The 22,911-nt window shown below is 48.0% G+C and overlaps 1 protein-coding gene across 1 annotated transcript; it reads right to left on the bottom strand.

The window, feature by feature from the left end:
* Positions 1-248: 248 nt before the first annotated feature.
* LOC144121339 (protein ABHD1-like) lies at positions 249-22,548 on the bottom strand. Its single transcript, XM_077654522.1, has 5 exons — positions 22,306-22,548; positions 18,866-19,147; positions 15,292-15,561; positions 1,312-1,434; positions 249-524 (listed from the first exon to the last, which is right to left on the bottom strand). The coding sequence occupies exons 1-5, from the start codon at positions 22,546-22,548 to the stop codon at positions 249-251; spliced, it is 1,194 nt and encodes a 397-aa protein (XP_077510648.1).
* Between the last annotated feature and the right edge of the window lie 363 nt (positions 22,549-22,911).

The raw sequence follows: 22,911 nt of genomic DNA, 5'->3' as shown, positions 1-22,911 counted from the left end.
GTGAACCAAGTTATGTTAGCGCAAAGCAGTACGCCAGCATGCTATACCTTATGTTAGTGCCAATGAATTCATTAAGCCGAAAAAAACATAAGAGCCCTTGAGCCTCGAACTAAAGCGGCGACTCTCATTGCAACACGAGGTTAGACAACGGTGTTGCCTACAACTGGGGGCCAAGTGCAGTCCCCGGTCACAATCGCTAAGCAAGAATAAAAACAACAGCCTTCAACTCGAATACTTGCGAGAAGCTTTTAATCCCCCAGTGTCTGCAGCACCCGAACGCCGCGCGCCTTGCACACTTTGCGGAGTCCCACGGCGAAGGCGACCACGAAGCGTTCCGCGTAGAAGGGCTGGCGGGGCAGCAGCCAGCCGTCCACGAACCCCATGTGGCCCCCTCGCGGAGTCACCACGGCCCCCAGCCAGGGAGACTTCAGTACCTCGTCCTCGGGCAGGGCTGTCTCGGGGTTCAGCGAGTCGTCCTCCGACACGAGGAAGACGAGAGGTCGCTGCACCATGCACAGCTTTCCCTGCATGCGATTCGACATCGGGTTACTATAGGGTTGGAGTATAGCGTGTCTGCGTTTATTAAAGCTTTCAAGTGATGTTCCCTTGGACACAAGGTTATATCTCGAATATTGAGACTTCGCGCGGCCAGCCACAATTCTATGTCTCGTTTTCAGACACTTGTCTCTTCTTCCCCGTTCTTGTGAGTGAACCCACCGCGTATCAACTCATATGTGGTCGTGCGATAAATTTAACCCCCCGTTTTCGCCATCTTAATGGCACGGGCTTCAAACGCCGGTCTGCTGACTTGGAAAGCTGGATGAAGGGCCGCCGACTACTGGTCTTCCAGGAATCATGGGATCATTATTGCATTTCAACTTTTATAAGCCGCAAGGCATACTGTCGCAATTCAGTAGCCAGCACTGTTCCTGAATCCGCGAAAAACGGCGGATCTATACATAGTGGCCTACTACCCCGAGACAGATCATACCCTTAGTCGCCATCTCACAAACAGTGTGTACATTGACAGGATAGCTGCATGGGAAAAAATACTGTGCAAAGCTTCTGGCGTTGCTGGTTGTTCATCGTTCCTTCCCCGTAAAAAGAGTATCATTGCTGAGAAGAAAATTCGTTGCGGCAGCGGTGAATCAAACTCGCCATCTACTAAACTTCCCACAGGGAAATGAAGGCTATGATGAACCCTTATTTCATGAAGCCTACAATCGATAGCCCACAACTACTCAAAAGATAAAAACAACTCACAGTTTCGTCTGATATTGCTAAAGGGCATAATTCGCTTCATCCTCCTACCTTCAGGCTGCAGTTCTCATAGAAGTCCGGCAGCGATTGGAAGCGGAATGAGGGGGCTGCATAACGCCTGTAAAATGATGCCAGGGTCCAGCAGCGGAACAAATGATCAGCCCGGATCGCCCTCTGCGTAGAAACCATATCGTGCGTCATAAGAACCCTCATAAAGAATTTGTTCGCAAGTACTGAAAAAAAAAGGAAATAAATTCAGGTCCCTCCTTCATTACACGGAACTGCAGGTGCTGTATAGCGCGAATGTGAAGCCTATATTTCAGCACTAGGTATTTGTTGCTCATTCACAAATGAAAAATGACCGGTAAGCACAGAGTATTCCTTTTGAATGCCTCCTTCGTCGTCACTGAAAGCATGCTGGCTTGCAGCAGCTCATAACGTGGCAACATTCTCCAGCGTTCGCATTGCCAACAAAGGCAATGCGTTGGCCTACGCTCAGCAGCTGCGCAGTCGCCACCTGCGAAAAGCTCCACCGAACGGATGTCTTCCTCACAGCGTCTCATACCCGTGCCACACGTGCCGATGAAGTGTCGCATGCCTTCCGTTAGTTTTCGGTACTATATCCGAATCCAGTGCCAGATGTTCAGAATAAATACGATTTAACAATATTAGGATAAGAACGCCTGAGACTTGCTGAATATCTTACCTGTGTTTGATAAAAATTCTGTACAATAAAAGTATTGTTTAAAGACTGCAAACAGGCTCACCATTGGCCTACTGTAACCTAAGGAATATTTTGCGGCGGATACCGCGAACTTTGTGTCACAAATAACTTCAGCTAATCGATGTTAAATCCGCAGCTATACCTTTAGCCGCAGTCATAACCGCTTGAAGCTCCAACTTCGTGATTCAAATGCGGTTGCCGTCGAGGGGTTAGGCGAGCGCGGCGTCTTGTTATCGCACAGCTCAGTCTGCCTGAAAAGCATGACACCGAACTTTACAGGCTCTAAATGTAAGGGAACAATAACACATCGTATCCACTATATTGAACATCCTTTTTCCAGCTGTAATGAAAGCATTTTTCAACTTTAATATAAACTGTAAATAATTAGCTATGGTTTACCCAGGTTTTCTGTTGTTTTTTTAACACGTAACCGGTCTTTTCCATTCTGTAACCATGTTGTGCATGCTGTACAACTTAATGTCTCTTGTGCTGGTGCGTGTATCACGCATATAGTTTGCATTTATTTCTCGTTAGAGAGGGTGGGGCCACACTGCCTCCGTATATAAGCCTCCAAACATTACAGAGGAAAGCAAGTGTTTACGGGAGCCAGCCGTAGGGGCGCAAGAAATGAGTCTGCCACCATTTACCTTCCGCGAGCGGGCCTTCGTACCTGCACCAGACATGCACAAGCTGCTCGCATGGAACCGCTGAAGCAGCATCCTTTTACAGCCTCTTTAGTAAGGAAAGAATCGCTGAAAATACTGCTACATGCTGTTCTGTGGTGTACCTGTTCAGTTTCCGACTGTCACATGGAGTGCGCGGGTTCTGTTCACAGCGGTGCTGCTACCTATTCATTTGTTTCTCGGCAGTTTTTATTCCGCACACCTCAGAATGAGCGGCAGCCTTTCTTGATGGTAAATGAAAGCAATAGAAGAAATCGAAGCAACGTGACTCTTTTTATATGTACCCGCTCCTGCAATAACTTGCTAAGCGAGACGAAAGTATATGTAAATAAATAAAAAAACTCAATCCTGTGTATGTTGCAAGAGAGGCGCTTCTCCGCCTGCCATCTGTGCGAACCGTAATAAATATTTTCACTCGACGCCGTGCTTCAGCATATGCGCCGCGATGCTAATTCCTGAAAAGTTAATAAGAGCGTATATAAGCACCTGATTTTTAAAGCGTCATTTAATGATTGCGTACGATCAATAAAATTGTCAAAATCCTAATGCACTATCTAGAAGGACCTACACAGTGACTCACATAAAACAAAAATTAAAATGATATTTGCGCGGCTTGTCAAAAACAGTGGAAACCACCTGCGTATATGACGTCCTGTGTTTACGATGATGTCAAGCAGCAGTGGCAATGGTGTTGACCTGGCCAAATACGATTGCTATTGCGCAAGTGCGAATACCAGATTGCGCTGTTGAGAATTCCGGTAGAAAGGATTATTCAGCGTATAAAGGTGTTCAATATCCTTAACACGTGTGTACCCGCAGAGCTTATTGCAGCAATGAGCGATATATTCCATGTCTGTTGCATTTCAGCAAATTTGCAGTCACCTATTATACACCCCGCACATGTGAGGCTTGAAGACATGCACCACATTCAGTTGGCAGGCCCGTGCTATAAATATGTATATATACTTTCCAGTAAACAGAAGTCTTTATTCAAAACAAAAGGTTATTTCTTTCTATTGACGAGCAAGGGGAGCAGCCAGCTCAAGTAAACATCTTCCAAGCCTCGCATATCTGACCACAGAAAGTGGCCGTCCATCTCTCCAGTGAGAGTGACGCTTTGGCTTGTTGAGTAAACAAAGAAAACCCATTCGTTGAGGTTGCAGATGTGCACGATCAGTTGCACCTGGGTGTAATATCGGTGCCAAGAAAGCAGGGTGGGATTGCCATTGGTGTACCTGATGTATGGCACAAATGTCAGCAGCTGCTGTGCATCAATAATTAAGTTCTCTCTTCTTGAAAATGGGCACTTTGTCTCGAGCAGGAAAACACCATTTCAGTTTTAAAAAGCCTATCAGGACTTCCACAATGCCATGGCAGGGCTGTATGGATAACAAGCTCAATGCGGAAAAAAATGTCCCCTCCTGAAATGCATGTCACGTGATCCTAAACTTTGTGCAAAAGAACGGGTAGAAATATCACGTGGTAATGTACACCTATATGAGCAATAAGACTGCACATATTGCGTCAGCGCAAATTTTGATGTCAAGCAGGTTAGATGTGAATTCCCTCTACCACATCTGCACCAACTTTCTCTTCGAACTCCTCGCGTGCCACCGGCTCCATCTTCATGCCTGCAAAATAACACATCAATTATCCAACATGAAATGGTGTGAAGTTGGAAGACGTACCGTTGCAGTGGCCTCTGCGTAAAATCCTCGAACATGGAAAAGCGTTCGCACGAGCTCATGGGGCGTCTTCCTTGTTCGAAGCATAGTGTGTGCTTGTGAACACGTTTTCCTTAGTTTTCTTTCTTGATGCCACCAGTCAGAAATTTTAACAGGACATTTAGCAGGTACATTCCATTACAATTCTCAAATGTAGGATGACGACCAGAAGGCAAAGCACCCACCTAAAATTACTAGCCTGCCCATTCTGAAAAGCACATAGCTGCAGAGCACTTGCACATCGTATATGTTTTGTGTAGTACTCGGCCACTTTTGTTGTCATGTCTCCCTCATGGCCTTTTTTCTTTATGCCTATATTTGTAAATTTCTCATTGACAGTGTGCAGAGCGTCTTTTGGCGCTTGAAAAAGATTTTTCAACTGTGCATCCAAAATCTTCTTCAAGTCCTATTTGTTCTATGATGCCCTGGAGTACTGTCCTGCATCCACCCTAACCTGTTCCATTCTGTGTCCTCAAAATCCGTGAAATTGAACAATTAATATCCCAAAACTGCTTTATGATGTATCTTGGCTCTAAGGCTTGAGGAGGTTCTCTTCCACCGACGTATGTGTGTATATTAGCTGTAAAATAATATGCAGGTCCATTAGACGAAATGAAGCTGGAGCACGCTATGGGGCAACTGTAATTGGAAAGCAGAAATCTTGTTGGCTTTCACCTCAGGATTTTTTGACCACTGCACAAGAAAATGCTTCGTAATACAATCATAAGTACCCTTATCTTGCATGAGTTAGGCACGGAAATGCAATGCTTACCACCAAAAAGTTCTTCACATGACGCTTTATCGTCTACACGCGACCTTTTGGCTGGACTTCCCCACCTGTCCCTTTCAGATGTGCACGAGACATCTTCGTCTATCTTGATGTAAAGCGCGACCACAGCGCAGTTCTTGCAGCTTCCTGCACCACCTCACCCTCAGCTGCAGTGTCCAGCTAGTAGGTGACGGACTTCCTTGCTTAGCTGCAATGGACGCAATGCAAATGCAACACAGACACGAACTTGGAGAACGAAACTTGTTACGAACAACAAGTAAATATTCACACAGTGCGAGCGCAATATCCCTGATTACTTTCCCGCCGAGCAATCGCTTTCCAAATCGTTTTCAGAGATGTGCAAAGCTCACTTCTTTAACGGAGTCACAGTGCTGAAAAGAGCTGTTGCGTCGTTTTTTGTCCGTGCGACAATTCCGCTGAAACAGCATATACCACGCGGATCAGCTTATATGTAAAGCGTTTCATGCATCAAAGTGCCCAAAGATATGAAATGAGGCCTGCAAGATTAGGGACATACGGCTGTTAGCGGCGTGGAAGGCACAGAAGCGGCCCAAAACGTCCTTCTCCGACATCGGCGCCCGTTTTCGAGCCGAGGCAACAACTACGCAAGAAGGTCAGTTTTACTCACGTGATATAAAACGCAGTAAAGTTGTTTCCCATGCTGAGAATGGCACTTCGTACGCACATCCACGTCGTCCACTTCTCTCACAGAAGTAACATGTCCACCGTCATATAACTTCTTTCCGCTCGTCAGACAGGCGAGATGGAAGTATTCCTCCACGCCCTTATTAGGCCTAAAGCCAGTGATTATCACTTGCGATATCGCATAAAGCACTGCACGCAAGTCCACACAAACGCTGTCGCTGGTCGTGCCCGAAACACAGCAAAAAGCAAGTGGGTGGCTAGCACGTTCACCACCTCCGCCTGCACAGAACTGCAGAATCTACCACGGCGGTGCTGCGGGCGATGCTTCCCTAAAGCGCCCCCTGTCACTGAACCAAGCCTGTAGCAGAAACTGAGCGAAGAGCTAAAAAATACTGTTGGGACTCAGAGTAACGCTGCACACCCGACAATGACGTTGCATATGCATCGTGTGCTGCCATTATAACTCCGGTGAGAAACTTTCCCAACACTGCTAAGAGCTGAAAAGCCCGTTTCAGTCCGCTTGAACATATCACTCGAATACACTTCCCTTTGCATCGCCGATGTCGAGAACGCCTTGCAAGCACATGCAAAGTAAGCAGACCTGAAGAAGCGTGACCTGTTGGGCCAGTCGGTGCATGGCTGACAGGATAAAAACTTTGAAAAAGGAACACGCTCACAAGAGAATAAATCCGCATCGAAATACGGACATGTGTATTTCTTCTCTCTAGAACGTATTTCTATTCCGCAGCTTTTTTCTGTCACCGTAAAATAACCATTTGGCACTGATAGAATACAATTCTCAAGACAAGTGTTTGTCCTCAGAACTGTGGCATTACGCGACAGCGCACGTGCACGCCGACGGTTGGCCACGCTGGATCATACACGCACGAGGATGACGGGATCCCTGCATCGAAGCTGCAGACCGCACCGTAACGCGCGCTTGGCGTATGGTGGGTCGGTGTTTCATCACTCAAAAAATTACCTGCGGTTGAACTGCTGCTCAACCCAGATAGAGAGCGAAAGCTTTGGTGTGTCGGGCAACTAGGCCGGGCTTGGAGTCTTTAACTTTGAGTGCGTTCCACACACTGGATAGGCAGTACGCCAATCCTGCCACCCTGGCAGGTGGCAGTGAAAGTTATGGTTGAACTCGAGAGGTCACCCAACGAAAGCTGCGGCCTATTGCTGCAACGCCACTTGTCTGTTACAACGTTTTCAGCGCTGATGCATGCAGCCCAGATATCTCCCTCGCCACCACCACGTACCTCAGAGCGCGATTAAGGCATCCACTGTCCCTGGGAGCCAGTTATCCGCCTTCCTTTCTTCAAAACCGTCGGAGTCTAGAAACGCTGTCAACGGCAACGGCAATGAACGCAATTAACGACGAAGGTCTGTGCCTTCAGTTCCGCATTTCTGCAATAACGTTGTGAATGCCAACGCATGCAGCGCACATCTGTTCGTACCGCCACGTAGGTTAAAGCGCGACTGAGGCGTCCACTGTACCAAGGGACAGTTATGCGCCTTTCCTTACCTTTCAAATAAAACTGAAGATTGGTTTTGAAAATAATGCTTTTGAAAAAAGGAAATGGCACAGTAACCGTCTCACATATATCGGTGGACGCCTGAACCGCGCAGTAAGGAAGGGTTAGTGAGCGAGTGAGTGAGCGAGTGAGTGAGTGAGTGAGTGAGTGAGTGAGTGAGTGAGTGAGTGAGTGAGTGAGTGAGTGAGTGAGTGAGTGAGTGAGTGAGTGAGTGAGTGAGTGAGTGAGTGAGTGAGTGAATAAACTTTATTGCTCTAATAAAGGAGGCTTGCTGCTTGCCTGAAGATTGCCGATGTCTTCCAGGCTGAGCGTGGTTGGCGCCCCTAGTCCAAGGCACAACTGTCCCTGGCCATCCGGCATGCGTGGCTCACTAGGTCTCTTTGGACCTTGAGCTGTCTGCTGGTTAGCCGGTCCTCCCACTGCTCCGCATTTGGCTCTTTGTTACCTCGGAAAGCTAAATTGTGTATGCATTCCCATGTGATATGATACAGCGTGGGGATTGCCCCGCACCACGGACAGGTATCCCTATACTGCTCCGGATACATCTTATGTAGAATGTGAAGGTTGTGTAAGGCTCCTGTTTGGAGTCTTCTCCAACATGTCGCTTCATATTGTGTTAGCAGAGGATGTGGCTGGGGATATTTGCGTCTTCTGCCTTTGATGAGGTTGAGGATAGCTGCGTACGTGCGCTCTACCGTTATCTCCGGGCCGTCCGAGGCGTTTGACGCACCAGCTCGGATAGTAAGCTCGCGAGATAGCTTGTCCGCCTTCAGATTGCCTTCGACTCCGGCGTGTCCCGGTACCCAGTAGATCCTATGTTGGATCTTTTCGTTGGTTCGCTGCGTTTTCAAGAGAATCCTTAGTGCTTTCTTGTTGATTCTTCCTACCATGTAGCGTCTGCACGCTTCTTGGGAATCATTTATAATTGTGAGAGATTTGTTGGTGCGATAACCCTCGGCTGCCGCTAGAGCTACGGCGATCTCCTCGGCCTCAGTTATCGTCCCATCTCTCGTGAATGCGCTGCTGATGAGGCCACCCTCCTTTGTTGTGACAACCGATACCGTTTTCTTGATGCTTTGGCGACGAGTCCACGGGTACAGAGTGGCGTCAGTGTAGACTACCTGATCTTGTGTGACTATCTTCGCCTCTACATATTCAGCTCTTGCCTGTCTCCTGGCTGCGTGTAGATATGGATTCATATTCCTGGGTATAGGGCTAACCTGGTAGGTTCGACGTATTTTGTCTGGGATGTTTGCCGATCTATCCTCTATGTCCAGGACCCCCTTAGTTCAGCCTTCTTAGGAGGGCCCTCCCTGTTGCCGAGTTCCTTAGCCTTTGTATCTGTGACATGACTTTTACCCTGCTTAACTCGTCGAACGTGTTGTGCAGCCCCAGTTCTGACAGGCTTGTCGTTCGACGTTTTTCTGGGTAAGCCCAAAGCTGTCTAGTAGGCTCCTTTGATTAGGACCTCTGCCTGATTTTCTTCACTCTTCAGCATGCTGTGATATGGAAGTGAGTAAGTTATTCTGCTGATGACTAGCCTGTTCACCAGCTTTAGCGTGTCGCCTTCCTTCATGCCGTATCTTCTGGATGATACTCTGGTTATCATATGGCAAACTTGTTCCGTTGACTTTTTAAGGAGGCCAATCGTGTGGTTGCATTTGCCGTTGCTCTGTAGCCACATGCCTGAAACTCGAATGATCTTCCTTTCCGGGATGATCTTGCCCTCGAGTTTATCTCTATTCTTGCATCCGTTGGCTGCTTTCCTATCCTAAGTATTTCTGATTTTTCAGTTGAGCAGGCTAAGCCCCTTTTCTTGATATATTGCTCAACACAAGTCGCTGCTTCTTGCATTTGTTGTTCCATATGCCCCAGAGATCCCTGGTTCGACCATACAGTTATGTCGTCCGCATATATGGCATGTTTTATGCCTGGGATGCTTTCCAATTTTCTTGCCAGGCCAATCATGGTTAGGTTGAAAAGGATTGGCGATATGACCGAGCCCAGCGGCGTGCCTTTGTTTGGAGTGTCTGTGGTCTCGCTTCTTATATCTCCCAAGCCCACTGTGGCCGTTCTTCCTGTCAAGAAAGATCTTACGTAGCCGTGGACTCTCTTCCCGCAGTTGGTGGTGTTGATGCCTTCCATTATAGCCGCATGGCTGACATTCTCGCAAGCCCCTTTGATGTCGAGTGCCATAATTAGATTTTTTCCTTGTTGCGGGGCATTGGCAATGACCTCGTGTTTCAGTTGTAGCAGGATGTCCTGCGTTGACAGGTTTGCCCTGAACCCAAACATGCTATGAGGATACAGCTCGTTATCCTCTAGTTAGTTTTGAATTCTTTTGGTCACAATTCTTTCGTAGAGCTGGCCGAGGCAAGGTGTGAGTGCGATGGGCCTCAGGTTCTCTATGTGTAATTTCTTGCCAGGCTTGGGAATCATTACAACCATAGAGTGCTTCCATTCCTTGGGCACCCCAATTGCTTGTTTAGGTAGGTAGTGAGCTGCTCGATTGCCTCATCACCCAGGTTGCGGATTAGAGAAGGAAGGGATAAACGTGGCGGGGCTGAAGGTCATTCAAGGTCATTCTCCTGACTACACAACAAGTGCTTTACCAAGCGTAGTGAAGCTTTTCCCTTATATAATAGTGCTGTCAGACGGCACTGTAGTGAGCGCCCTGAATAAAATAAATTTGCAATGACAGTTCTGAGATACCATCCACTTCCGGACTGAGAATGACTTCAGTTTAAAGTGAGCAATAAACAGACCTTAAGTGCTACATATCTCTCGGTCAGCTCATGTCAGACATTTCGGCTCTTTTGGAATATCCAACTACACTGCTTTAAACAGTGCCAACCCTAAGAACTGACGCTAGTTTTAATCCTTAGTACTGACTCTGCAGAATGTAGTATTAACATTGGACAATGTAGTGTAGCATACAGCGCATTTACATTATATTGCAGTCCAGTTGCGATAGTTTCAATACGTACAGCAGGTGATGCACAAAACGAAGCATATAAAGAAGTAGACTGGGTACAATTATCAAGGCAAGGCGCTTGTGCAAAATAATGTATGTTTTGGCAAAGCCCCACTTACACAATGGTTTAACGTCTTACACAACGTCTTACACTTACACAACGGTTTAGCGGTTTAACTTACACATTGGTTTAACGCAGACGACCACAAAATTATTTTACTGCACCTTATTAAGCTTTTGATGTGCAACACGCATCTGTTGCTGTGAAAGCCCTCCAGTGCATCTTTCAGACGATGCTCAGGCTTTCTAGCTTCTTCTCGGACCTTTAGGCTGTTCCGCTGAATATCCTATGCTCTTGCTTGCTCGCGTTTTTTCCGAAGGCAGCGGAAGGCATTGTATTCCCGCGTTAGCTTTCTCAGAAGAGCATCCTTCTTAGTGCTCGGCTTTCTTTTACGGCGCATAGAGCTGGGATGAAGCTGAGGCTATGCCCCTGTTGCTCTAGTCGCACTTGTGTCTTGGTTAATGACTGAAGAAAAAGCAACGCCGACCAAAAGGTTGTGGAAGCCTTGATCACTTGATCAAGGCTTCCGTATGGAAGGCGAAACGTCTTCGTTTTAAACAACAACCTTTTGGTCGGCGTTCCTTTTTCTTCAGTCATGAATCTTCTACCCGACCAGACGAGTTTTCGTCAGACTTTAGATTTCCTTGTGTCTTGGTTCCTTCTTACTGTGTGAAAAGATGGACGATGAACTAGATGGCTGTCCACAATCCAGCATTTGATCACATTTGCTCGTTCCCAAAGAACGGGCTTGTAGTGTGTTGTTCAGCCTTGCAGCTTGTGCGCCCACAGTCTTCCCCTTCGCCATGCTTTGACTGAGCTGCATTAAGCCCAAGAGGCCTAGATGAAAAACACCGGTTAAAAAGTTCCTCGTATGAACTTTCCAGAATCTTCATGTCATACCGTTAACAAAAGCCACATAAAGCGGATGTAGGTTCTAGAGATGTAGAGTAGCAGGCAAGATAGTTCGAAGAAAGTTAGAAATAAATCTTTCACGCCATGCTTATGCGTGCTCACCTCAGAGCCAGATCGCTCTCTCCATTTGCACTCTTGGTTTGTAGGTGGGCTTAAACCGAAAGAAACATGGAGACGAGAGTGACACAGGGCGAGCGCTGTGCAAAGTGTGTCCTTCCAGCCCCCCCCCCCTTCACTTCTATGTAATGATTTACCAGTGATTACAAATTTCCACTTTGCCCAGTCACTTTCAAAGAGAAGGCAGGATCATCTCAAGGCAAGTAGTCCAGGAGATCGCGAACTACATAGCATAACCTCCTTCCAACCTAAGCGGGTCCTGTAGTTTCCTTCAATACAGAGCTGCAAAATGCAGACATAAATCAAGTTTCCAGCAATACCAGAAGGCACGAGGTTCCCAGCAGAGCTAGCCATGCAGGTGACACTCCAAGCAAACAGTGCGTCGGCGCGCCTCCATTTGAGTGACCTTGCATACTTGTATTCATGCGTATTTTGTTGAAGCTTGACATCAAAGGGCATATTCCCACCAGACTGCGCGTTACGTGGGACATACATCCACTTCTAGCGTACCCGAGGTGAATGTCAACGCACTCGTCTCGCATGCTCACTTCCCTGAAGGCTCCAATTACTCTCCACGACAGATCAGGATCGTCTGATGGATGGTAGTCGAAAAACTTGTAACGAAAAGCAGTTAGCATATTTACAACTAATACAGGGCTTTTACATGGTGACCCAGTACCACCGTCTGTCGGAACTCTACAAGGCTGAGCAAGGTGCTACACAACGAATGCTAACAACACAGCGGCCTGCAGAGTAGCCGTTTGTCCACACGTCCTGCTGTCCTTGACAGACGTGCATTTCGATATAGTCCTTTTGACACTGCCGGCGTACCGTGGAGAGTAATAATCATTGGCACAAGTGGCCGATGACTGTCGTGGTGGAAGAACTAAAAATATATACAATTCATTGCTCGCTGTGGCTTTCAGGTGAACCATTCGCAGGACTGAGGCGTTTGACAGGCCTGGAACTCTAGCTGGCGGTGTTGTCTTTTTTTTGTTAGCCACAGCTCCATGAGTAGCCATTACACCACTCCGGCGATCGTTCTATTTCAGAATATTTTTTTTTACTCTTCACTCCACACCTATTAGCATTTGTACACAGCTTCTCGTCAGTGCACGGCTCTAAACTATTAGAAGGCTGCAGCATGAACGATGCGCAGTCCTTCCGCCTGTAGATATCCTGCTCATCCTAGTTTGTGAGCTCATATCTATGTCACAATGAGCTTCTACAACTTTGTCATTGGAAGAAAGTAGGAGTGAAGCGCATACCGGTATTTTCCGCGAAGGTGTTGCAATCCTTGAGGGCCGCTTGTAAGTAGGTTTTCACGATGACGTTCTCAACCCCGGCAGCATTGGTTGTTGTATCCGTATTTTCTCTTCTTTTTCGGGCCCCCAAAGCAATCAGTCTCGCCACACACCTCTATGAAAACTTCTGTCCATTTCACTACTGTTGCTCTACTCGCGATGAGTGGTCAGAGGCTGGCGTTCTGCGACGTCATGATTACGAATCGCGGGTTCGAGCCAGGGCTCAGCCAAGTGCAATACGCGTTGCGGTGGAAGCTTTGCATTATTGCTTTATTGGGGTTTAATGTCCCCAACGCGGTTCAGCCTTTCAAGGACGCCGGAGAGATGGGCTAAGAAAATTCATCCACCTGGGGTTCTTTAATATCCACCGACATCGCACAGTACGTAAGTACACGGGCTCCTAGAATTTCGGCTTCATCTGAACTCGACCGCCGTGGCCGGGGTCGAGCCCGCGTCTTTATGGCCAGCAGCCGAGCGCCATAACCACTGAGCCACCGCGGCGGTTAAACCCGGTGGAAGCGAAATGCAAAAGTACTCACGCACCTATATTTGGGTGAATCCTAAGCCGCTTATCCCTGCTATAGGCTGTTCATAAGAAGCGGAGGCCTCATTTCGTGAGGCGACATAACATTACAATGTTTCCTCTTCACTGGAAGCATGCGACTCTGCCATCAGTGATAAGCCACAGGCCTCGCAGGCGCTGGGTCCCCGACGAAGTTCCACCTCTATGCTGAGTCCTAGACGCTCTCCTTTACGTCGCCAAACCGTCGCCGTGATCTACTGCCTTTACCAAAGTATAAAGCCCTTCGTGCAGAAAAACAATGTATTCAGAGCACTCTCGTGACGTAATTTTGCGGGGTATACCTCTACTAGAGCACTGTGTCCGTAGAGTTTTAGTTTGGTTATTATGATAATAAACTCCCCAAACCACTCAGGTAATATGGGACGACGTAGGGGAGGGCTCCGAATAATTCTGACTGTCTGGGATTCTTTAACGCGCATTGACTCGGCAAAGTACACGGGCCTCTAGCATTTCGCCTCCATCGAATTGCGGCCACCGAAGCCGGGATCGAATCAGCGTCTTTCGGGACCGCGGCCGATCCCCTTAACAACTGACCCACCACAGCGACTTCCATAGAGTATTCGTGGCGTACGTATGGTCTACCGCAAGCGTCGTGTAATAAACTGCATCGCAGCGCCACGAGTTCGGCCTTCTCGACAAGCAGGAGCGCAGCGCACCAAAGCAAAGAAACTGTCACGCCTTCAGATATAGGTGGTCCTCCTTCCGGTTGTCTCGACACCAGGCACACTCGTGAAATGGTGGTTTTGATGAAGTTAGTCGAAGCCCGAGTAATGTACACCACCACGAACAACACTTTTTTATCACGACCGTACCACACGACACACTTTCGAATTAGACTTGATAGGTAATAAACTTACATCATAAGAAAACAAAATCTTGGCGTCCACTCTTGCAGCTTGGTGTCGGAGTTAAGTTCTATCAGGGCTCCATGTGTGACAATGAACTGCAGATGCCACAGTTGGAACCACGGACCGTGATTCTAAGCTTTCACTTATTCATGTTGCATAGAAGCAGAAAAAGAAACTACATTTGACTTCTTCACGTAGCTCTAATGAGATACGCACACACAGAGTTAAATACCATCTCGCTCGTCATTTCTGTTGAAGTACGTTTCAGAATCGGTTTCACCCACGACCTGTGTATGTCGGGGTGTCAACGCACCTATTCGAAGACAAATCCCCGGCTTCCATTGCAATGGATACCACTCGGATATCACCAACACTGTTTCTGTAACGACGCCGCGGTTGATCTCGACAGGCACTCGAAATCGAGAAAAACACAAAACGCCTAACTGAAGGCGCTTTACATGTTGAGAAATGCTCCTGAGCGCCCAGTGCTGTGGAAACAGTTTAGACAAAGTGAAATCAAATCTTTATAATTAAAGAAGATAACTCAATTAGACTTCAGTCTGATTAATGATTTCACCACCCTTGTAATCTTGCTCTTATAAGTCTTCCCTGAAGTCATAGGGGCTGTATTTTGAACTCTGTTTCACTCCAAATGAGCATTAGAGCCTAGCGCATAGTCACTCATGGTCATTGGCCCTTAAATAAAGTTCATGACCATTTCTTTAAAATTTTATGGAACTTAAGCAGCAGGTGGGGACATTAGGCAAGTTGTGATTCCTCTAATCAATAAATTTTTGTAAATTACCTCAGCAAGAAGCAAGTACTCACCCCCCCCCCCTACCCCGGTAATGCGCGCCGAGCTAACGTGACAATTCACGACCTCATCGTTAACAAGACATGACTGTTTAATGAGGAAAGCTATTAACGGTTCCCTGACTGAGTCGACGATCATCTCGTTTTTGTTTCAGCGCAGAAAGCCTCGTGTTACATTATTCATTCAGTGACTGAGTTTCATCACCTAAATCATTTTTCTTTTAAATTTTCAATGCTATATCGGGAGATGATACGCTGGCGAAGTGGTGATCATGCTTGTCAAATCACCCTTTTCTTCATGGATGGTGCACTCACCGAGGCGCGCACCACATCCTCGTTGTCTCGCAGGCGACCCACGAGACCGCGCGTGATGCAAGCGTTCAGGAGCCGGTTGAAACCCCAGGGGTTGGCCAAGGCGCGGGCAGCCACCACGGGTTGGAAGGGCGGTGACACGGCCAGTGCCGCGTCCAGCTGAGCTCGGGGACCCCGCTGGCAGAGGTAGCGGCACAACAGCAGGCCGCCCAGGGACACGCCCACACCCAAAAGACACTTTCGAGGGTAGCGCTGTCGCACCTTCTTCACCACCTGCAGTGCCGACCGGTAGCCATGTCATCTAATTGCTGGCCCGTACTTAACCGCGCAAGTTAATGAAAAGGCCAAGCAAGAAAACGCGTTCCTGGTTACATTTGAGAAAACAGAACCCACGTTGCCGGTTTCGGGCGGTGCCTAAAGCATCTCATGTTTACCGTCAAAAGTAGAGAATGTGTGTATGTGGGGTTTAATGTCCCAATGGGGAATGTCAGCAATGGACGCCTAAGTGGAGGGCCTTAGGTTCATTTGGACCACCTGTACACATTAACGGCCCGAAAGACGCGGGTTCAATCCCGGCCGTGGTGGTCGAATTTCGGTGGAGGCGAAATTCTAGAGGCCCGTGTACTGTGTGATATCACTGCACGTTAAAGAACCCCAGGTGGTCTAAATATCCTGAGCCCTTCACTACGGCGTCCCTCATAGCCTGAGCTGCTTTGGGACGTTAAACCGCCATAAACCAGACCTTGTACACATTAACGTGCACTGAGGTCGCGCCTGCACATAAGCGTCTTTCGCATTTCGCCTCCATCGAAATGCGGCCGCCGCGGCCGACTTTCGATCGCGTGACCTGGAATTTCAGCAGCCCAACGCAAAAGCCACTGAGCTACCGCACAGTATTTAGCTAATTGGAAACATCTTAGTAACCTGATATTTAATAATATTTAACTGATTTGGATTTGGGGAGGATGGAAGCTTTCTGTAAAGACTCGTTAAGATTGTCGGGAGTAGAGTTTGCACTGTGTTTGCCATTGTTTATAGGGTATCATTGAAGCATTTTTTACTCCTTCTAAGGTATTGGAAACATGTTCTTCATTCTTATTAAAAATCACGGTGAAATTTTCGAAACGATAATTTTTCGACCAGCACAGAGAAGAAGAATAAAAAATGGTTGCCTACTTCTGATTCATCCATTCACTACATTATAGCGCTGGGGATCTCAGAATCCTTGTCAGTACAGGTGGGGGAATCCGAGACCCACGGCGCCAAGACACCAACCCGAGACCGCCGGTACCCTGACTTTAAGCACTGGAGGCAGATGCACGGAAGTTGCATGCGAGATCTTCCCTAACTGTATGAAGTTTATTTTCGTATTTTCTATTTTTGTACTTTGTATCGCAACGTATGTTTTCAGCGAAGGATCTTCAAGCATTCAGAAACGACGTGCTAACGGGTGCTATAATAAAAGAAGCTTCTACTACAACCGCTCGAAACACCGGAATAAAGGAACATTACAAAGACTATAGGCAACAAGAAATAAATGTATTTTCTGCGACGCGAAACTAAAGAAAGGCTATGCTTGCACATTGCAAAAATGTAGCGCAGTGGAGCACGCATATCCAACCACGGTCTGCAATGTCAAATACTCTTTTCTTCACGCTCACCTTCCAACAAAAATTTACCGATAATCCTAGAAAATTATGCCAGAAAATAAATCAACTCCCGACGCATACCATCGCTCTTACTAATGAATCTAAAGAAGCCAATGACATGGAATGCGATGAAATTTTTTGCCATGCCTTTTCATCGGTATTTAATAACGCAGTTAACGCGACAGCTGCTGTGTCCGCAGCTATAAAGACTTGAATATAGCTGCGTTCTTGTTTTCTGAAACCAGCATTTCGCCCCTTATTGCAAAAAAAAAATCATCCTCAGCCGACGTAGAGGAAATGATCTCCATAATATTGCGCGATCTTAGGGGCATTTACGCAGTGTACTTATCTTCATTGCTCTCACTTTCGTTTTCATCACCGGATGACTGGAAAACGGGAAAGCTATATATCAGGTAACAAAGACCTAAACAGTACCTAAAAACTTAAGGTAACAAAAAATAAATTACCGCCTGACCTCATCGATCCGTGTATCTTGCAAAATCGCGGAACACGCCCTGTATTAAAACCACGAACTTTCTCGACAGCAGCAACTTCTCCCGTAATTCAAATGCTGACGTCATTTTTCTACATTTTCTCAAAAGCATAAGACTAAATACTCCAAACGCTTGCAAAAACTAGCCCAACTGAAATTACATCCTAATGTTCCATGGTGGGTCGAAGAATTTCTAACTAATCCCTCTCAATTTTTCCTCGTTAATGGTCGCAGCCCTCTCCACAATCAGGCGTCCCTCAGGATCCTGTAGTAGCATTCATCTTGTTGCTAAATGTGTATAAACGAATTACACTCAAAATTAATTTATTTATTTATTTATTGGCAATACCCGGCCTCAATCGCCGAAGCATTGCAAAGCATCGCAGTCGTCGACGAACAGTTGTGTACACTCATACAAATATCTAGTCACCACACTGGGCCACGAGCTCTCCTGGCGCACTCAAACCATGTCGCAGCCACTAACCGATCACTGGATTTTTTGTAGCGTCATCTACGGCACGCCTGTAAAAGTGTTAAACTTCTCACGTACAGATCACTTAACACACCAAGACTAGAATACGCAACGTCTATATGGAGTCTCCACCAAGCATTTCTTATCAGCACACTAGAATAAGTTCAAAATCACGCTACACTGTTCGTTCATTCTGCCTATTCATATTGCATCAGCGCATATCGTCACTCAAAACAAAATACAATAAGATCTCACAACTTCTTCCGATCATCGTCATATTGCTTCTCTTTGGCAGGTTCATAAGCGTTTTACTGCAGTTCTCTTGGCCAACCAGTTTACATCACCCCACCAGCCCCCATATCTCACCACTCCAGTCATCCACAAGCTTTGTGCAAACGCTCCCACACCGTCACTTTTTCCGCTGCTTGTACTCTTCGTAGTGCAACCGCTAAGACGACCTTTCCCACGAAGGAGCTGCCATCACCTGTCCAACAAGCTTAACAATTATTTTAATCCCTCCAATTATTTCACGCGACGGTCATAATCATACAATTCTTGTACCACCACCCCACCTGTAATTCCACTGAATTAGGTTTTTAAGGTAATAAAGTGAATTAAACTTAAACGTGTGGCTCAAAGACCCATTCTTAGCCAATTTTCTCTCAATATAACCGCGATCCGTTGGGAGGCTTGGTGAGCTGGCGTCAGATATCGGGTTTTATGCATTCAAAGCAGCCTGCAGTTTAAAAAAGACGTTCATTTCCCACACCGCAACTTGACTAACGTGCCTCTAGCTCTCCGGATTGGCTAGGTCCTAGGTACCACACACACATGGACCGTCCGGACGTGCGAACACTAGAAACTTTGCCCCGATTACCCAACGCAGGTCTGTCCTCCAGAGAGCTCCACAGTGTAGCAGGAAGAGATCGACCAGCCAGCTTAGGGCCGTTAGGGCCGTAGTACCTCGGCAAAGTCTCTGACGCTGGCCGCATTGGTGATGCGGTGCGTGGTGAGCGGCTCACCACCGCAGCCGCGCCCGTTCACCACCACGCAGGGGAAGTCAAGCGCGGCGAGAGCGGGCAGCAAAGAGCGCCACGGCCGGCTTTGGCTGTCCGTGTAGCCACCTGCGACAAGCACCAGCACCACGGGTCCCCTCGCCTCCTCGTTGAGCCAGTCGAGCGCCACAAGGCCCCGGTCCGACAGCACCAGCAGCTCCCGACGGTAGTTCACACGCGGAAGCCACCACTGCGTGAGGGAGCACATTACATAAGCGCTGCGTCCGCACTACTGAAAACTACTATATGGCAGCATTTCCTGCTTGTGTGACAACGACGGCAAGCTATATAAGCCTTCAATTTATGAACCTGCTACTCATAATCATCGGCCTAACAGCGTCCACTACACGCCAAAGGCCCCTCCCGTATCTCTCCAATTAACCCTGTCCTGTAACAGCTCCGGCCACCTTCTCCACACAGAAGTGCTGATCTCATCCGCTCACCGCACTCTCTGACTCCCCTTGCCAGGCTTGCAGTCTCTTCTAATCCGTTCCCATACCCTAAAAAACCTTTAGTCCTTTGTAATCGCTATAGCTAATAAACTTGCATGTGCGATCTGCGGGTGTGATGAGACTATATCCCATATTCTTTGTGAATTCCCTGCATACAGTGTCGAAACAAACCCTCTCTGCCGTGCTTTGGAGCGTACAGATCCACGCCCGCTGACGAAGATGAATGTTCTGGGTCACTGGCCCTGGAAATCATTGGTGGTGAAGGCCTCCCTGGCACTCAGAGCGTCGGGCCTACAGAATAGACTGTGCCTTCAGGGCATGCTTAATGACTTCGCACACTGCCTATTTTCCTGCTACTCCCTTTCCTCGTTCACTTATATATCGCCTCATTCTTTTCCCCCGTGCAGAGCAGAAAAACCGGTTTCTTCTTCCTGTTAACCTTCCTTGTCGTCGCTTTCCTCCTTCTCAAGGAACAAGTACTCAGTAACATCCCGAGAGGCGGCGAGCACCTAATTATGGCACTTGATCTGAAAGGCGCTTTTGACAACTTTTCTCACGACGCCATCTTGAAAGAGCTCAACGCCCTCAATTGCGGACCCAAGACCTTCAACTACATCAAAAACTTTCTCAGCAACCGAACGGCCACGATTGGCATGGGAGATGTCCGCTCCGGCACAGAGCAGACACCCAACAAAGGCACTCCCCAAGGCTCTATCATCTCTCCTCTCCTCTTCAATATAGCTATGATCGGCATGGCAAAAGCACTCGAGGCTATTGAAGGCACCGGCTATACTATCTACGCTGATGATATTGCCATCTGGTCCACCTGGGGTTCCCTTGCCGACAAAGAAAACACCCTACAAGAGGCAGTCAATTGCGTAGAAAGACAAGCAACAAATTGCGGCCTCCGCTGCGCACCCGACAAATCCGAAATTATCCGCATTCAGGGCTATGCCTACAAATCTCCCGGCGACATCGAGGTTTACCTCGAAGGCACGAGAATAAAGGAAGTCCCTCTTGTCCGCATCCTGGGCCTTTGGCTTCAGAGCGACAGGAAAGCCAACCCCACGTTACAGGGTCTCCGGACAACTGCCCTCCAGATCTCCCGCATGATTTTGCGCATCACCCGCAACCGAAAAGGCATGAGAGAGGAGGATACAATTCGATTGATAAGGGCTCTACTTCTGAGCCACCTGTCATACGGTCTCCCATTCCTACCACTTCTGGGGAATGAGCGAGACAAAGAAGATGCCATCATCCGTACCGCCTACAAACATGCGTTAGGCCTCCCGATGTACACGGCCAACTGCCACCTCGAGGACCTGGGACTGACCAACACAATAGAATAAATTCGAGAAGCTGTCCTAGCATCGCAAAAGAAACGCCTCCTCACCACCAAAGCTGGACGCGCAATCTTGGAAAGAGTGGGTCCCCCGGCTGACATACGCGCCGTCCAGGACAACCGAGACCTACCCTCAACTCTGCGAACTCGCGTGTGTGTAGCTCCACTCCCGAAGAACATGCACTCGGACTCACAAAAGGGACGACGAAAGGCGCGAGTGGACTATCTGCGATGCACAAATCGACAGGCACAAAATGTTGTATACGTCGACGCAGCCATGTACCCCGATTCAACAAACGCGGTGGCGGTCGACTTGGACACCAATTTCAAGGAAATCGCCAGCGCCTCCCTACGAAACTGCTCTCCCACAGTAGCAGAAACTGCTGCAATTGCCCTCGCAATCCAGCACGGCGATGCTACGGGAAATGAGTTAAAAATTATTACCGACTCCCAGTCCGCGTGTCGCCTCTTCCTCTCTGGCAGACTTCCACACTCCGTCGCTCCCATTCTGACTACCCCACAAATTCAAAATTCCACTTGCAAGCACCAAATCACTTGGACTCCTGGGCACGAGGGGCTCGAGGGAAACGAGGCCGCGGACAGTTTAGCTCGAGGATATACTAACCGAGCGACTAACCTCCCCCACCTCACCCCTCTCCCCTCTACGTACGGCGAGCGCCTCCTCCTTCTCCGAACACAAATACAAGTCTATCCCCCACCACACCTTAAGCTAACGGCGGCAGAGGCGAGGGAATGGCGACAACTACAGACGAACAGCTTTCCTAACCTACACAAGTACCACATCATCTTCCCCGACAGATATGACAGCATCTGCCCCTGGTGTGGCGGAATTCCAACAACATATCATGTAACATGGGGCTGCTCCGGTCCCAAGCCCCCCGAACTAGACAAACATCACTCCGAGGAACAGTGGGAGTCTTCCCTGCTCAGCTCTGACTTGGCGACGCAGCGAAAGCTGATATCCCAAGCAAGAGCAACTGCGGTGGACATTGGGGTCCTGAAATAAGGACTCCACCCAAAATCTGTATTTTCGCCTCTCTATCCTACCTTTTTGAAATAAATGTTTTCTACTACTACTTGTCGTTCCTTCTCTTCTTCCTGCTCCTTGCCTTCGCATTAAATTCCCTGCTTACGCCGGGACTTGTAATACGAAGGTAAGATATCAAATGCTTAGTCAATCGATGAAGCTAGAAAGGCGATTCGCCACGCATGAACGATGGGATGTTGGAGGTTGTCGCGCTTTTAAATCATTTATTGACCTCTCTGGATCCGAATCTGGGAAAAACAAAAGCGCTGCAGGCGGCACTGTCCACACTCTAGACCCAATCACGTTGCTTCTAGCTTGATACGCTCAGCGTATAATGTAACCAAAAACGCGCTCCACCAGCATTTTTCTTCCCAACTGCTTCACATCTGTGACAACCAGCTGTGAGGGCGAATGAGCTCTGAGCGCTGGTAAGCCGCAATAAGGGCGGCCTCATCGGCCAAGCGTGGCGCTGCTTCCCGCAGCTGAGGGGCGTGCGTTGCACTCACGTGGTAAAGGCAGCCGACCAACCGCTGCAGGTCGGCACCGATGCACCAGACTGGGGTGCGGAAGTATCCCTTGACGAAGCCCTCCATCTGGACGCATAGGAAGCGCCGCACATGGCCGGTGCGGCACACCACCCGGGGCTTGCGCACCACCACGAGGACATAGTAGACTACGTAGGCGGAGCACGCCAGACAGAGCAGCAACCCGGCCTTGGTGGCCGCGTTCGCATGTGGCACGACGCCCATCGCCCCTGCAGCGATCCGCAAGTTGTGGTTGCTGTTGCTTCAAATACGATGGCACATACCCACGGTGGGGGATTGGCCAGGGTTTGGTGCAGATCCAAACAGGAAAAAACTCATTCAGGTTTATCTCAAGCGGCTCATAAATACAGAGGAATCTGAGAGTAAAAGGAAATCACGAATTTTGTGAGGTCTTGAGGAAATCGGAATGAAAATCGAGGAAACAAAGCAGTGTGGGTGGAAATACTAAACTTTAATAAATTAATCAGAAAAAAAAAATACTGAGAGGAAAGTGAAGGCATCGAGAAGTTAGCACAAAAATTTCCCGGTTTCAGTAAATACTTGTGAAGAAGCTGGCACACCTGCCTA

The sequence above is a fragment of the Amblyomma americanum genome, chromosome 1 (assembly GCF_052857255.1).
Source record: "Amblyomma americanum isolate KBUSLIRL-KWMA chromosome 1, ASM5285725v1, whole genome shotgun sequence".
NCBI classification, from domain to species: Eukaryota; Metazoa; Arthropoda; class Arachnida; order Ixodida; family Ixodidae; genus Amblyomma; species Amblyomma americanum.
This window is presented reverse-complemented; position numbering and strand designations above follow the sequence as displayed.